General features: G+C 38.5%; 1 protein-coding gene across 2 annotated transcripts in view; it reads left to right on the top strand.

The window, feature by feature from the left end:
• Positions 1-3,252: 3,252 nt before the first annotated feature.
• LOC126334892 (calponin homology domain-containing protein DDB_G0272472-like) overlaps positions 3,253-18,093 on the top strand; it is a 146,428-nt gene continuing 131,587 nt past the window's right edge. The window contains exon 1 of one of the 2 annotated variants that reach the window (XM_049997597.1): positions 3,253-3,616. In XM_049997597.1, coding sequence (XP_049853554.1) covers positions 3,339-3,616 — 278 coding nt within the window. In that variant the 5' untranslated portion in view covers positions 3,253-3,338. The remainder of the gene's footprint in view (positions 3,617-18,093) is intronic. The other variant, XR_007564784.1, reaches the window with a different exon arrangement.

Here is an 18,093-nt window from a genome sequence, read left to right on the forward strand (position 1 = left end):
TGCTATGCTGAAGCAGGTGATGAGTTCCTTGATCACATTGTGACAGGTGACGAGACATGGGTTTATCACCATACACCTGAATCCAAGCAACAATCAATGCAATGGCGCCATTCGAATTCACCAAAAGCCAAGAAATGCAAAACGTCAGTTTCAGCGAAGAAAATCGTGGCTTCTGTTTTTTGGGACAGGCAAGGCATTCTTCTGTTGGAATTTATGCCTCCTGGAACGCCAATTAATGCTGCTGCATATTGCCAGACTTTGAAATGTCTTCGAAGGGCAATTCAAAACAAACGCAGGGGAATGCTGACAAGTGGAGTCTGCTTGCTTCATGACAACGCTCGGCCTCACACAGTGCTCGTAACCAAAGCACTACTCAAACAATTCAAATGGGACATATTGGACCATCTGCCATACAGCCCGGACCTTGCGCCCACCGACTTCAATGTCTTCCGTTACCTTAAGTCACATCTTGGTGGAAAATCATTCCACAACGATGAAGAGAGCAAAGATGAAGTTGAAATGTTGTTCCGACAACAGGCAGCAACCTTTTATGACTGTGGGATACAAAAGCAGGTGCACCGTCTTATCAAATGTTTGTATAATGGGCGTGATTATGTCGAAAAATAACAAATAATATGTAACTGACGTTTTCTAAATAAATGTTCTATTTAAGGACTGCGAGCCATTGTATCTTTACTTTTCAAAATGCCCTCATATTTGTCTTCTACAAACTTTCTAAAGTAGGTGGGTTTGCCTGCTTCGAAACTGCTCTTTCAGGTCTCGAATCGATATACGAGAATATTATTATAGCTGGTAACACTAACATAAGCTTCCTATACAGTAGTAATTCCAGTGTGAAATTTACTTATGGCAGGATGTGCGTCTGTGTGAGGCAATTGGTTTTAGACTGTATATAGCTCACTATTATGATAGCCTTATAACTGTAGTCATAACACTCCTGCTACCTACCACATTAATTGTGTGCAATTGGATGAAGGGTGCTGCGTTTATGTATAGATGAACAGTGGGGAATGCACTGCAGTGAAAAGCTGTATCAAACTCATAAAAGAATCTACACTGTAACATCAGGTGTACTTACAAGGAGTGTGAACATTAACTGAGTCTTCCGTCCCATAGCTGTGGCGATTCTGTGTCATCAACAGGAATTGGTGAGATTCTTAGGGCACTATGCATACTCTTCTGCGTCCATTAGAAAAGTGTGTAGTCACGTTAGTACAGCTAGTTGGGAATATATTGTATGAATCTAGAACTACTTCTACAGCTATTCAGGAACCTATTTCAACTATAGTACGAATCTAATTCTGCTACCTGACTGAATCCGCCATGACGCCTGCTGTGTGAATCTCTTGAATGAAAGCGCTGCTAGTAATGTACTAACTGCACCACAGTAACCAAGTGTGTTAATGAAGTATTATAGCTAATATTCGCGCACAATCACCGTTATGACTGACTGTGGTTTGAGGAGCACTGATATTGACGTCTTAAGCAAGGTTCACATATGCGTCTAATGTGGCGCCACAGCTTGTGGCTTGCTGTAATGGCATCATGAGCTACTGTTCACACAGTATGCCACAAATTCTATGTACTCAACAGCTTTCAATATAGCGAAAACTGAAATCTTATGGCTGCATATGAATGTTATGGTGCTCGTTATGGTCTTAGAGCTGTGACAGGAGTTACATAGAAGGACGACAAAACCCAAATACTGGATTCGAAAATAGATATTGCAAAGGGATAAAATCAGGGGAAACAAACACATTTATAAAAAAAATAACATTCAGAGAAGAAAATGCTGTCTGCTGTGGCAAAATAACCAACAGCTGGCATTGAAATATCATTGGCAGAGACGCCATTCTTCCAAGATTTTAGAATCTTATTATATTCGTTGATACAGGCATTTAGAATAACTAATTTTTAGTTAACAGCTGCCATATCACACTCTGGAATATTTACTGCGTATAATCCGCAATATATACAGTGCTTGGTCCCACAAATCAGGAAGTTTATACGACTCGCTTTTTTGGTTAATACGTCAAGTTTCTTTATTCATTCAAAAATCTCTTCAGACTGTGAGATGTCACTGGTTTCCAAATATTCACTGCTGCAGAAAACCAAGCATACGTTGCTGTTCTTGTAGTTCTAGAAGCTGCAAAAATGTACCAGCCGACCACTGTTTTCACTTTTTTCAGAAATAAAATAAGAAAAAACACTAAAATCGAATGACATACAGCAGCAATTGCGCCACGATAACTGCGACAGAATTGTCGTGTTTCGAATTACTGCTCCAGGGAGCAGTGGTGGTAGGAATGCAGTGCATCAAAGTATAACCACGCTGAACGTTTTGTGACGTGACAGAAGTTGCGTCTCTTAAATGCACCACAGAAAACTAGGAGCTCACAGGTGCACCTTTAGTATGCCACTAGTTGTGGCAACACTTCTGTTGCGTGTGTGAAACTGGCTTTAGCCATCAAATTTATCTGATCTGGGACCTTACAGTATGTCAGCTCTGTGCCGTCAGTTAATGAGAAATGTGTAAACATGTAATGCCAGATACTTCTGAAACCTGAAAGAATCCATTATATCATGCCTGGTCAATCGAAAATTGTAATATCCACTCAGAGTGAGTGTGCATTGTAAAAACAGGAGTAAAAGCGAGCAGTGTACGTCAATTCATTTGTTACTTTTTCATCAACTGCAGTTTTTTCACCACATTCCTCCTAATTATTTCTTCTTTAACTTCGTTCCATATCGGTTTTACTTGATTTTGTAGTAATTAACTTTCATCAACTGTGTATGTTTTATTTTTTTACACGCAATATATAGGCGGTATATAATAATTTTTAAATTAATTTTACTGGCTTTTTGCAGCAAGCAAGGCAGAATGGCTGGTAGGTACATAATTTAGATTCCAGTTTTGCTTGCAGTTTGTACTCTGAATTGGTTGCATTAATCCCTCTCTGTAATCCACCTGGAAACCCGAGAGCTTTTCATCATCTGCAGCAGTATTCGAAATTTTAGGATAGTAATGAATTCGTAAGTGTGGAATGAGCAGCTGGCATCGACTATATGGTGCTGCGGACAGATCTGGCGCCGATAGTAAATGCCTACATCATTCCGGATTACTTGAAACACTTACCTTTCTCGTTTACTGGCAATTGTTCCAATGACGGGGAAGATACACCCAACGTCAATATTGAAAACATGTGTGTCTTTCAAGGATAATGTTTGCACATACTTGCTATGAAAACAAAGGATGTTGGTGGGGGTTAGGGAAGGGGCGTTACCGGCGTAAATAGGATGAAGTTATTGTGGGGACTATGGAAACTCCCAATGAGTCTGAAAGTTCATTTATTCCTTCGCATTGTGGTGGATATGATAACGATTTTGATCTCTACAGTGAACCATGTGATGATTTAAAGGATTTTGATTATAATTCATCTGAAGATGAATCAGAGCATTCAGACGCAACGTACACAAAGGAACATGTTACAAAGTCAACTCTAGACGCGAATGACCTATGTGATAGCTCGTATAACAGACCAAAGAGTAGTCTTAGTTTACGTTATGACAGATATGACAGTGACATATTTGAAAAGTACGTATAGGAGTCGAGTTACAGATTCGAATCACATTGAGTCAGTTTGCATAATCAGCTTGTAAATGTTTCAGCGAACTTTTCATGTTCATTGTGTTTTACCATTCAGTGTTATTGGTAGTGGAGTTGCTGAAATTCAGTTCTGTAGACAAATTGTACAGGAAATAGAGAGAAAACTTATTTAAATTTCAGCGTAACCAGAAATATCATAGTATACTACATGACCATTTTTTATTTATTTATCCAGTATGTGGACAAAATGCATTGTATGGATGTTGTCGAAAGAATACATAATTTAAATATGCACAGAAGCAAAACACACATTCTTTGTAAATATTAGATTACATATTTCTTTGGTTTATGGGTGTGTTCTATTTCACATTGAGTCTTCTCCATAACAGTGTGATATTTCCGTAGTTTATTATTTATTTATTTGTTCTTTATTTAGCGAGACCACATTAGGGCCTTACGTGCCGGATTATTAGTAATAGTAACACTAATTATGTTGATAAAATAATGAAAGCCTTAGGAATGCTATTGATTAGTTATTACAAAACAGGCTCAATAATAGTGACACTAATAAAATAATGGGGGAATGATTCTGGTTGGTTTAGCACTTTTGAAAGCTTGTTTGCTAATGAAACAGTAGAAGAGTGAAATGAAAGTTACAATGACTGTTAGGAAAGTAGAGAACTCTGTAGACAGTTCTCCAGCACGACAACTTCTTCATGACAGATGATTGTTTGAGATGAAAAATCATTGAAATGATTTACTTATTTAATTAAAAGATCTTTACAACTTTTGTGAAGGCATGAAATTCATTCTAGTCTTTGATCTCTTATGGAAGTGTGTTGTATATCATGATTCCATCATGTAGGATATCACTTTGAGTGTAAACTTTGTCTTTATTGAGGTGTAAATGGTAACTGGATCAGGTCTCATGTTCATGTATTTACTTAATAATTGGATAATGGCAAATATTTTTAAACAAGTCAGTGAAGTGAGCTGCCCTGTTGCCTTTTTGTTTTAGTTCATGTAGCCCATTTTTGTAACTTGAAGCTAGGTTGATGTGCTGCACATTTGTTCCCCATGAAGTAGTGTGTTGTTGTTGTTGATGAGCATCTGCTTTAAAGTGCCTCACCACATTCATCTGTCTTGTGCAAATCATTTCATACTAGTACCTGCGTAAGTACTGTAGCCTATCTCCTTTTGAACCTGTCTGCTGTATTCAAGCCTTGGTGTCATCCTAAAATTTACCAGATTAGCTATTCCTTGTCATGTCGGTATATGTCCTAACAAGTTATTCTTTTAGTCAACTTGAAACGTATCTCTGTCTTTCTCACAATCTGATTTGATGTCTTTCAGAAATTTACTTGATCTATCCATTATAATCATCAACATTTTTCTGTAGCACCATATTTCAGAAACAGTTCACCATCCTTATTAATAAGTTTCACCCTGTAATTCCTCTGACACTCCCACAATTGCTCAGATATTATCGTTATTGAGACATCCACTTTCGTTTCATTGTGTGTTAATGAATGCGGAAGATTGAATCTGTATGCTGTGGAGATTTTTGTTTGTCACTTCACTGACTACATTTAGGGTTTCTTAAGAAATATAAATTTTCCTCAGTGCTTTCTGCCTAATCCATGAATTTTTAAAAATATGCATTGTGAAAGATGTTACTGGCATAAATGTTGCATTTGGCACATTGCTATATGGTTTTGTCTATGTTTCCTATTTGCTGAAGGATTTATGTTTGGATACATGTCTATTTTCCATCAGTCTTTGGTTGTAGGGTTATAGTACCCCTCCCCCCAACCAAAATCTCATTTATGAGACAGACTAATCTGTAGCATAGCCTGAGTTGTAACGGTTGGAAGATGATAATTTGTGAATCAATGTTGTTAATAAACTAACAGTGTAGCCAGCTGCCCACACCATTTCAACAAGAATGACATGTAAATTCAGAAAACATATATTGGGTAACACAAGAGTTTTTGATGAGTATGTTGATGCCTACATGTTTGTTTATAAACTACAAAATATTCCAGTTTCAGGGTTTCCTGGTAGTATATCCTTCATTGCTCTTACAGAAAGTTTTCTTTTCTGTTAGTAAATTGGTAAACAATATTTGTGACTCCCACATGTTATGAAGATGCATTTTAAACTGTTGTGTAGTGGAGTTCCATGCTCCATGCCACTTACTTTCAATTCAGCTTCTTTATTTTGTGTTCGGGCAAGAGTCTACCATGGCTGTGTAGCAGTGTTACAGTTTTTCTCTCTTCACATAGATTTTCATGTCTTTGGTTTTTGCTGTACTTTGTATAAGTATCTCAGTCATTGTTTCAAGCTTTTCTTTATACCTTTCCAGTCATACGATATTGTACTGTACCATATATACAACATGCTTTTCAGTACTGGTGCTGTACTTACCTAGTGTAGTCATGTGGATTATGGAAAACATTTCCCTACTGTAGATTAATTTATCAATTCATACACTTCTATTCACCATCAGCAATTCCACTTCTGTAACAATGGACAGAAAATTATGCATTTAGCACTCATTTTACTCAGTTGAAGCATAAAAAATAACCATTATTTAAGAAGCCTTTAATCACCACACTACTTCTCTTGTACTGCAATATCACGGTGTTTTTTCTACACATTTGCGTATTTAAAAATTTGATTTACCAACAACATATCTTAATTATGATTAAGTTCAAGAATGGAAGTTCATGTAGCAGTGAAGCAGTTGAAAAGTCATTGCACAATGAATAGAGGTAAATTTCAATAGACGATTTAAAATGTTTGGTAGGTGCTGTATTTTGTCACACACTTCCTCATGTGAGCTGCTAAATACAAACAATGCACCCAGTTTTGCTTTCCAATCTTTGGTTGCATTTATCAGTAATTTTATTGTCGGCATGCCTTGTGCAGGCGGCACTGCTGCCTTAATGCATCATACAAAAATTTGGAAACACTGTGAGAAATGAATGCTTGAATGTAAATGCAAATGTTAGCCAAGCCTCCAGGTTGCTTGTTGTCTTTGACCATGTATGGCACCTGTGCAATGTCCTCAAAATGTTGCAAAGATCAGTCTTGTTCAGTAAAGTTGTGGTGTTTTAAGAGACACCATATCGAAGATCTGTACCGCATACAGGAAAAAAAGGAAAAAAAAATCATCCACTAAGTCACAAAGTGGATGAAAGTGTGTACTGAGTGAACATGATACACAGTCTTTGAACAGGAATTTGATTAAAAATAAAGGGATGACAGCTACGAAAGTCATTGCAGAACCAAACATCATCCTCACAAACCCTTTCAGCACCAGAACAACTTGAAGGGAGCTCCAGAAGTTGGGAATTGCAGAGAAAGCTGGAATACCAGTATCACCCATCGTTGATGTGTCTGTAACAGGAAAAATGTGGTGCTGAAGCCATAAAACCTGAGCAAAATATGCGGGAGGAGAGGGGGTGGGGGATGGTGATTTGGGAAGTCATATTGTGGTATTCCACAAAGCCCCATGGTTACTCTGCAAGAATCAGATAGTGTGTATCATCCATGACTTGTTTTGTGAGCACTAGGATGAATTGTCACATTACCCCTAGCCACCAGTCACCAGACCTCAGTATTATCGAGCCTTTGTGATCCACTTTGGATAGAAGGGTGTGTGATTGCCATCCAGCTCTTTAATTATTACCTGAACTTGCCATGTTTTGCGAGAATAGTAGTGTAATATTCCCTGCAATATTTCATCCATTCTGAAATGACTGGTAGCTGTTTTGAATGCCAACGGTTTTTGTACACCATATTAGGCATGGTAATGTCCTGTGTTTTTGGTGTGTCCATATTTTTGACAACCCTCCTTGCACTTCTAACAAAGTAGCTACTCCAAGTACTGTTGCACCATTAGTGAATTGTTCTCTAGCTATCAAGGCATTTGCTTGGTTGCAGCACTGCATTTACACAATACATAGCACAGTCATTTGCATGTTATACACTGTGAAACTTATGAGCAACTAACTATGATTAAATTTGCTTGCATGTCTTTTTGACCTATTCCATTATAAATGGATTCATTGATCATTCATGGGTCATCCTAAAAGTATATGAACTGGAACAGCTTTTGAACTGCAGAAGTCATGATTTGAAAATGATTTCCCACTCTTTCAAATAAGAATAATTCAAGAAAGAAATCAAGTAACTGACATCATTATAAAACAGTCAATTTTACTCAAAATAATTTTATCAGCTTTTTCAAAGATTCACTTTCCCGATGCACTTCATCTGGTTGTATAAGACATATGTTCAAGGAGGAATTTATCAATTTCTGGAAGAAATCCCATAGTGTCTGGATTATCTATTAACTATTTGTACAGAAAGAACTACAACAAAATGTACTTGTTTTCATTTAACTCTGCTGTAATGGTTCATTTATGAAAGAATAGATTTTTGTGTGGGGGTTATCTTCAAATTAGTTTTACAGATATCACTTTGGTGTCATAGAGTATGCAATGACACTTTTTCATTTGAAAGGATCTAATTCTATACATCTTGGGTGTGAAGAAGGAATATAAGTAAACAGAACCCTGAAAATCAGTATGTATCCATAAAACAGTGCCCAGTGTTTATTTGCATGTAACACTTTACCGGTAATGGTACAGTCGATAAACTACAATCAAATCTAGGAACAAGCCAAAGCTCAGAACATTAAAGTTCTGGAGAGAGAGAGAGAGAGAGAGAGAGAGAGAGAGAGAGAGAGAGAAGAGAGAAGAGTAGCCAGTACGAATGCACATGTTAAATCTGGAAAACAGAACTGAAAGAATGATGTCATGTAGCATCATATTTCATGAGCATGGTATACTTGCACTTTTGTGCTGGCTGGGGGCTTACACAGGTGCAGGTTGAGCCCTCAATGCTCACCTGTAATATAAAGCCAGCTTTAAATGTGAATCTCTGATTCACCACCATCTTACTTTTGAATGGTTCACATTTTCTTAACATCATTTCTTAGCTGCTGTTCTGATAAAGAATTCCAGTCAGTTCCATTAACACTTCTATATGTCTCAACTTTGTTACTGAAAGAAAAGAAGTCCACACTAATAAAACAATCTCCAACCTACAGATTAATTACTATTGGTTACTAAAATACCCTAATTTTACCTTGGTTATCTAATGGAAAATGTTTCTCTGACTGCACCAGCATCCCCTTGAAATAAGGTAGGGTAAAAAAGGTATAGAAAACGAGTAAAAATATGCAATTGGAGTAGCCACTTTTATCTGATGTAATGATTTCCAGTGCATACAATTTTGTTGTGCATACTGCACTTTTTCTGACAGGTCAGGCCAGTTCACACATTTCTCAGACATCCACCTTAACATATGTACCTGTAAAATCTGGAATGTTATAACAATATGAATTACGGTAGGTTACTACTCACAACATAGAGGAGGCACTGACCAGCAGACAAGTAAAGTTAGAAGTATATTATTAGCTATTGAACAAAGTCATGTGAAGAAACACACATATATTCATACAGGCACAAGTTACGCAGACTGGTAACTATCATCCCCTAGTTGCAGCTGTCAAAATGATTATGTTGTTGACGGCTTTTAGATTTGATGAGGACAGAGGTACTGATGGATCTGTCCATGAGGCTGATGTGTCATTGAGGAGGGTGCCCTGTTGGTTTGAAGAGGGCCATATGAAGAGAATGGGCGAAGAAGGTGCCAAGGTTCTGGAGGAGTATGGATAGGATGCCCCCACCTGTGATCCATTTTGTAAAGATGTCATCAATAAACCTGAGCCTGGTGGATGGCTACAAATGATTCCTCTAGAGGCCCATGAATATGTCGACCTAGGACCGTGTCATGCATCTAACCACATCTCTACCACAGATATGTTTGTGGATCATACCTTCAAGGAGGGGTAATTATGGGTGAGGAAATAGTAGGTCGAGGTGGCCAGGCAGGAGGTTGTAGATATGGAGACAGTCATGCTATCAAGTGTTCAATGGTGTCAAGGCCATGGATGGTGTAGAGGGAGGTGATGTCGACAGTAACAAGCAGGCCATCGAGCAATAAAAGGATAGGATCTGTGAAGAGTCAGTAGAGAAAATGGTTAGTGTCTTCTATATAGGAGAGCAAGTTAAAGGTAAAGTGTCGGTCAGAAAGGGCAGAGATTCTCTCAGTTGGATTTATGAATTTTAGGAAGCACAGGAGTGGTGGAGGTGTGGTACATCCTTCCCCTACCACCTAATTCAGGCATTTCCTACCCCATTAAATGTGGGGCAACCCTGAGATAGCATACACGTAAGCCTACAAACTTAGCTGTAGCACTTTGTGTGGGCATAACCACCAACACACTGGTATTTGCATTCATGGCCACTGCCAAACTGTGGCAAAACAACAGCTGGACCACCCAGTTGCCAAGCATGCCATGAAATACTGTGTGTTTGACTTCAACAACTATTTCACAGCCCGTGCCATGGGCATTCACACCTACACCAATTTTTTTCCCTGCAATATATCCTTTGTCCTTGTAACCCCCCTTCCTCCAGCCTCAATCTTTGCTAGTCTATCCCCTCCTGTCCCTGCACACACCCACAGCCAGCACTATTTTTGTTGAAAATCATGTATCGAGCCAGAAGGCTGAGCATGTGTTAATGTTCTGAACTCATGCTCAGGAGAAATTTGGTTGGTACCCTCTCTTCGACCATCCTGTCACGGGTTTTCTAAAGCTGCTAAATGGATAGCTGGGATGATTCGATTGATACAGCCATGGCTGACTTCCTGCCCTATTGCCCTATGCTCACCTAATCCCGCCCTACTCTGTATATCTTTTATGCATGCGCGTAGTATTTGATTTGTAAAAGAAAATGTTCCAGAGGGGGGGGGGGGGGAGGTCGAAATTTAGACTTCTTAAAACATTACTTAAAAGATTTTTGTGAATTTTAAAAGTGTGCAGAAAATTTGTACTTGTAGAAAATCATACTACATCTCTGAATCTGCAGTTCTCATTTTTTTCGTCAGAGGTACCAGTATGGTATACCGGTGCATACTATCACAAATCAAGCACTGTATTTAATTTTTTTTTCTCTAATGTATCTGACATATTGGATAGTGTTGTGCTGAATGTTCTAAGGATGAAAAGCATGTATAAATAAATAAATCTTCCTCCACCCCTACCCTGATGGTTCATCCGGCCCCACACTGCTTCTGTACTGTCCATTATCCACCCTAGCCAGGATCACTACATACCTCAGTGGTGCCACAGCACCCGGAGACAATAGTATGTGTGGAATGCAGGTGTGCTAAGTTGCAATCAAGTCTTTGAATGAAGCACCTGGGATACAGTTTTGAATTCATGACATCCAGTAATATGTGCCACTGTGTGATATAAATTATTTTTTAGACATGCATGTGGGGTGTGAAGATGGCATAGCGGAATGCCAAAACTGATAGTTAAAATAAAATAGCATCTCAATTACACAGTTGTTGGTGAATTTCATTGATAACTGATAATAGTTTGTGTGTGTGCAAAACATCCAACAATCTACTTTTAAATGTGCCCATCCGTTACTCAGTGCTTCCTTTAGGTGGTGAGTTGCAAAGGCAATCTAAACAAAGGTTCACAGCACAAATAGCTTTATTCCAAATCTATTTCAGTTGGATAGAATAAATTGTGTAAGACACAGTTTCTGTTTGAACAGTAGATCTTAATAAATATGGACAGATTATGCAACAATGTTCAAATGAATTAATAATATTCACAAGATTGAGTAAAGAGTCTCCTTCAGTGCTGTCAGAGTTGTCACGAAAGTGAAACATTATCCAAATTAACGTAAAACACTATCAGGCCAAATTCACCGAAAACTATAGTGTTCAAAAGTAATGTTTTTGCAATTGTAATTTTGGCCAAGCCTTGAGAATGCAAAAGAGCAATAAGATTCCCCAAATTTTGTATCTTTTTTCCACTTTGTCATTTGAAACAGCTAGAAATCGGTTTCATTTGCCTTGTTGTATAATGAAATCTGCTAAATTTCTTCAGCTAAAAAGTAACAACTTACACTGTAGTTGAGGAGTTGAGTGGTCAATAGTCACATAATCTAGACTGAAACCTCTCTAAGCGAAGGCACAGCAGTGTTTGCAGTCACGTGTATGTCGCTATCGACCACTCAGTACCTCAACTATATGATGAGATTTTTCCTGTATTCTTACCATTATTTATATTCCACAAACATATCCATTATAACATTGTCAGGTCTTCAGTCATAAATATGGATAACAATTCATTAGTTCACATTGTGTCTTGAATCTGAATCATCAAACTCTTATGTAAACAGACAAAAATCCCATTTCCTTCAATAGAATGTTTAGATAAAATATGCTTGTTTCACAAGTATTTCACCACCACATCAAAGACTGTTCAGCTTCTGAAGGACTGTAAAATGGGTGGCACTGATGATAGTACTTGTGTAGTTGTTTGTGGACTACTACTTTAACATTTTGTAGAAGAGTTGTTAGTATAGTCTGCATTACAGAATTTATGCTCATCACAACTCTTAGGGGGTTTCTCCAGGATATCTTCCCCTTCAAATCTACAAGGATATGTCATTTTCATCACAAATATGAAATTTATTCTGACTTCATATGTACAGAAAATGTATTAGAATAATTCTCTGATGTAAATCCTATCAAATAACTGGGCACAAAACAAAGTCAAAAACAAACAAGAGACCACACCAGCAAATGTATGGAAACATTTCAAGTGTGAGACCCAAAATCTGAACAGATACTGAAAGCTTTGCATAGAAATTCAGCTACACATATTAACTCATTCAGAATGCATAGTTACCAGAGTGGCAGTGCTTCTGAATGTATTGAGAGTAATTGGGGTTTCACAGAGTGGGTGAAAGTAAACACTGAAAGGTAGGCTGGTACACTTAACACCTAGGAGATGGTGAAACGTGATATGTGAACACTTCCACTGCAGCTTAAGTGTAAGGACAAAGCAAAAGGGCAAACTTTGTAAGTGGGGCTTATATTGCAATGGACTGAGAACAGTTACCTAATTCACATATGATGAGTAAAAGTTTTTGGAACATGCCTTTATAACTGAAAACTACATTTTGCACTACCTGTTCAACATAAGCAATACTGCTTTCACAAGTCAGCCTGAGTCATGATAGAGCTAATAAAGTCTTGATTATATTTAAAAATTGTGTGTACTACTCTTTGGTTTTTCTCGCATACTGATTAATAGTTGACAAGATAATAAATGCTACTAATTGACTGCCGTATTTAGCACAAACTTGAATCATTTTGCACAATGTTACTGTATCATACGTCTAAGATGTTGATAAGTAAGGCTTTAAGGGCCCTATTTTCTGCCCAACTCTTTTCTTAGAGATTTTGGTGTACCTTATTTCTAGGGGGACACAGTCTGCACATTCCAATGAGACAACCTACATCTATAATCTTAGACATCAGCCTTCTTGTGGTATCTGTCATTAAAAATGCAAATGTCTTGTTGACTAGGGCCTCCCATCAGCTAGGCCATTTGCCGGGTGCAAGTCTTTCCATTTGATGCCACATTGGTGACTTGCACATTGATGGTGATGAAATGATGATTAGGACAACACAACACCCAGTCCCTGAGTGGAGAAAATCTCCAAGCCAGTCGGGAATCGAACCCGGGCCCTTAGGATTGACATTCTGCCGTGCTGACCACTCAGCTACTGGGGACAGACATCTGTCATTCAAATACAATGAAAATAACAGACTCCAACATTGCATACTGTTGTCCTCCAGTATTGACATCTTCATCAGCTTTTCCGTGCTGTGTGTATTGACATGATAGAAAAAAAATCATATTTACATGGAATCCACTGAAACTTATACTTACAGGCACAGTCAGGGGCTTCATAATATGATAGTTTATGTGATCTGTGCCAGCCATCAGGCTGCTGAACAATCAAACAATCAGTTTTGATAGTTTGCATGTAATTTGTCCTTCACGGGAAGCAATTAGTGGCACTTTGTCTAAAATGACGGATGGACAGTGCTGTGACTTTTCAGGTGCAGGCCACTTTCTAAGGGACTTGCGAATTTGTGCAGAGTTAAGTCTTATTAACAGTATTATAAAAGGGACAGATTGCTACTCTTCACATGGAGGAGGTGATGGGTTGCTGACAGGCACAATGAAAAGGGAGCCAAACATGTAAGCTTTTGGATAAAAAGTTCTGCTTTGAAAATATATATAGAGAGAGAGAGGGAGCGCGCACATGCATGTCCATTCGCACACATGCTTTTTGTCCAAAAGGTTAAATGCTTAGCAGTCTTTTCACTGTGCATGTCTGTGACTCAGCACCTCCTGTAGGTGGTAAGTATAATTTATCATTTTTCATAATACTGTTTATTCCATCTTGGACTTTCCTCAGTAAGTCTTATTAACATATTTAAGGGTAAAATTAAACAGAAGCATTTACAGGGGATAGCTAACCCAAGGGTGTTAATGATCATGCACTATGAATGGAAAGCTGTATCCAATATGGAGGACACATAATAGTCAATAATTGAAGCTCCACAACCACCAGTCTTATTAAATCCTTCAGCCTGTTATTTAAAAAGCTAAGCTACAGACAGAAAATAAAATACTTCAAGAATAAACCAAAAACAATTTTGAGATTCAAATGAAATTTTCTTCCTAGAATGTTGTTGATAAAAATGATGGAAACTGAAATCATTGGCCACCAAATTCAATGATTACTTCCTCCTAGTCACAGCAAACAATGTACCTCCTGATAAGCAAGTAGCTGGGGATGCATTTGATTTGCTTTTGAAGACACTGCAAACAACAACAGAGATACATTGACTACAAAGAAAGTGAAACCCAGTATGTGATTGTAAAATTTGACCCCTAAAAAGTTGTAGCACCTCTAGCATTGATTGTGTTACCATCAGAGTATTAACATCTTATGCGGAATTGACAGGACTATCTTTAAGCGGTCATTGACTAACGGCAGCTTAAATATGCTGTTCAACGCGTCCACCTATGAAACAGAAACTACCTCTAATTATCCGCTCATTTCACTTCTCCAGTCTTTTGAAAAGTTTTTGAGGAAGTGACATGTGGCAGAATATTGTCACATTTTTTTCTGAGTAGAAAATATTGGGTTTGATAAACAGTTAACCAAAGAGAAGGCCTGGAAGACATCACAAATGAAATCCTGACAGCATTAAACAAGTAAAATTATCTTGTAATATTATATGACCTTGTCAACACCTTTGATCGTGTGGACCACCAAATTCTGCTTAAAAAACTAAAGTGTTATGGATCCATTGTGGATCATTAGAGGCTTACCTCCATAAAAGAGAGAAGAGGGTCACATTAACAGACTGTCACAATAATAAAACTAAGCTCAGAATGAGTGGACACATGTGGACTCCACACTGGTATTTGATCCATTTCTGTCTGTAACCTAAATTAATGATCTTCCAGTGACCTTAAAGAAGATTTCAAAAACTAAAATTTTCTCTTGACATACACTTACTAAATGAAGTCTCATACTATACCTTACAAGACACAGCCCAGGTGGTGACTGAATTGGCCAGTAACTGGTTCACAGGAAACCATTTAAATGTTAATCTCATCGAGATTCATACGCAGGTGCAAGAGTGTAAATATTACCTGTCAGTACCAGAAATAGAAGTAGACCAAATGATATGCACTGTAAAATATCTTGTGGTCCAGCTTGATAACAAATTCGAAATGTAATTCTTCAGGCATTCCTGTTTGATACGTTCAGTAAATGATTCTTGGGTCAGCCACCAGATTACATTTATAAAAGTGTAATTTGGCAGCAGACCTGAGACCTCAAGTCAAAATGTAGTCCACATATGGATAAACTAATATGCAGCTCAATTTTGCATGTTTTACACTGAGAAGAATATCTCATTTTCTTGACAAAAAGACAAGGGTGTTAACTGACTTTCCTTTTTTCTTTCTCTGTCATCTTATGTAATAATGTTCTGGGGTCAAGAATCTAAAGTAAATAAAGTATTTGTTCATTAGAAAGGATATCAGGTAGGTATGGACGAGTGGCTCTCTGCTGGAGGTTGGTAGAGGTACAGACAATGCAGGCAGCCAGTCTGTTGCCAGAACTCTTTATTAACAGTCATATGTAAACATAGAGCAGCGTATGAGTAAGCAGCAGGTGACATCTCTTGGACCCTATCATGCTGATACAGACACACCGGCAGCATGAGATAGCCAGGGTTAGGTAGGCATGCCCAGCAAGGCTATCTGGATGATGAACACAGAACTGCTGGAGAGAAGCAGTGATCCCCCAAGTTTAGGAGCTGATTGGAACTCAATCCATTGCCTGGACCATGAAGGCAGCCCAGCTTTCTGGCTGCCCTGGCTCAGATAATCAAAGGGCAGTTGTTGGTTAATGGCCCTGAGATGGCAGTTGTGGCTATGTCATAAGTTCAGTGATGGCTAGCACAGGCTATGCATCATAGTATGTCCGATCTGTACTGATGATGACAGGCTGGACCTGCGGGTGTAAAAACCTCTGCCCATGGCTAAGTCTCTAGGAGAGCCATGTTTCTGTGTCAATTAGAAACCTCTGGAAAACAGGCTAATGACCTTGGCTTGGCTGTTATGATGTGGCAGTCAGTCAGTGTTCCAGGCTCAGACGACAGCCTGCAGAAGTGGATGGCAGCTTCTCCTGATGTTGCTGTGTAGGCAGAAGCATTGACAGGCTGTGGCTGATTATGGTTCTGTGCTGCTTTCCATGCTGCTAAAGTTCTAAGCCATACAGTTCCTCCCTCACAATAGAAAACTGCAAATGTTGCAGAGACCTCTTAAGAACCCTGGAATTCATACACTCTTCACAGTACATTTATTTCTTCATGGTATTTGATACAAATGGCAGTTATAAAGTTTTAACTATTGCATTATAAAAAGTAAAAGTTACACAGATAATTTGTTCATATATACAGGTTTATGTCTGCAGTCCTCCTTCACACTGAAGTCCTCATGCCTTAGTACTGTAGCACATCACTAGAGAAGAAGAAAAATGGCGCAGCTCACTGATAAAGTGGAATATTGTGTGTTAATACATTTTGTGCTTTTGAAGGGGGACAACGCTGCAACAATTCATGTCAAGTTGGTGGAAGTGTATAGCAAATGCACCATCAGATACAGGGTGTTTGGAGGTGTTAGTACCTACCAATACAAGACAAAAATGTCTAGTAAGTATAGGCTCCAAAATGTATACCTTAAGAGCTACGATCACTTGGTCATCATAGATACTATGAAAAATCTCTCTTCTTCTTAAAGCTCTTTGCTTCCCATATTTTGGGAGGAGGTAGTAGGGACCAATATGGGTAAAAATATCCAGTAAACATGAGCTCTAAATGCATACTGTAAGAGCTATGAGCAATTGTTCATCTTCAATACAATGAAACACATCTCCTCTGTTTAACAAGTGCAAGTCCTTCTAGCTCTGAAAGGGAGCATTTTAGAGCTCATGTTTACGGGAGTTTTTTTGGTCCATACTGTCTCCTCCCAAAACATAAAAGGAAAGAGCTTGCAGTGGAAGAGATGCATTTTGCTCTATAAAAGATGAACAAGTGCTCACAGCTTTTAAGGTATGCATTTTAGAACCCTTGTTTACAATACTTTTTTTGTGTACTACCACCCCTCAAAATATTTAACAGTGTGAAAAAAGAAATGGCAGACCATCTCTTTATGAAGTACCAGGAATCATGAGAGGAGTGGAGGCCCTGATGCTCGAAAACTGCCATGTCACAGATGAGACTGTTGTAAGCCTGCTTCTTCAGTAACACAGGTTTCATTCAACAGAACGTACAAATAAATCACAGAAAATAATAGATCCTGATTCTTCTTGAACCAAACACAAACAAATCCTTTTAGAGGTGGACATCTTTTTGCAATTAAAGTATTCTGGAGATTTAATGACTAAGTCAAATGTTAGAACACTGTAACTTTGTCAGGCCAGGAAGTACTCGAATACAAACCATGCTTCTGGAGCTCACACACTATGTCAGTGCACTTGTGATAGGTGGTCAAGTGGAGAATGGGAACCTCACCACTTTAAGAAAATTCACCTTTTCATGTGCAAGCCCAGCTTCAATGCCCAGGAATAATAGAGTGTACTTCAGTGTCTATAAATAGCCAAGTAGTGCAAGGCTTTCAAAGATAAGTCCACCCGAGAGCATGCACTACACAACAGTGGGCCAAGAAAGTCTGGGGCAGTCCTTTAATCTGCCACCATTTATTATCCATGTGTACTGGTACCAGCAGGGATACAGTTCTGTACTCCACCTAATGACCCCATTTGACTTATCTGTAATTACACTAAACTCTCACCCTCAGTAATCTGGCCCCTCAGTAATCCACCCTGCATCCAGCTTCTAGTCACTCAAGCAGAGATAACACA

The sequence above is a fragment of the Schistocerca gregaria genome, chromosome 1 (genome assembly GCF_023897955.1).
Source record: "Schistocerca gregaria isolate iqSchGreg1 chromosome 1, iqSchGreg1.2, whole genome shotgun sequence".
Taxonomy (NCBI): domain Eukaryota; kingdom Metazoa; phylum Arthropoda; class Insecta; order Orthoptera; family Acrididae; genus Schistocerca; species Schistocerca gregaria.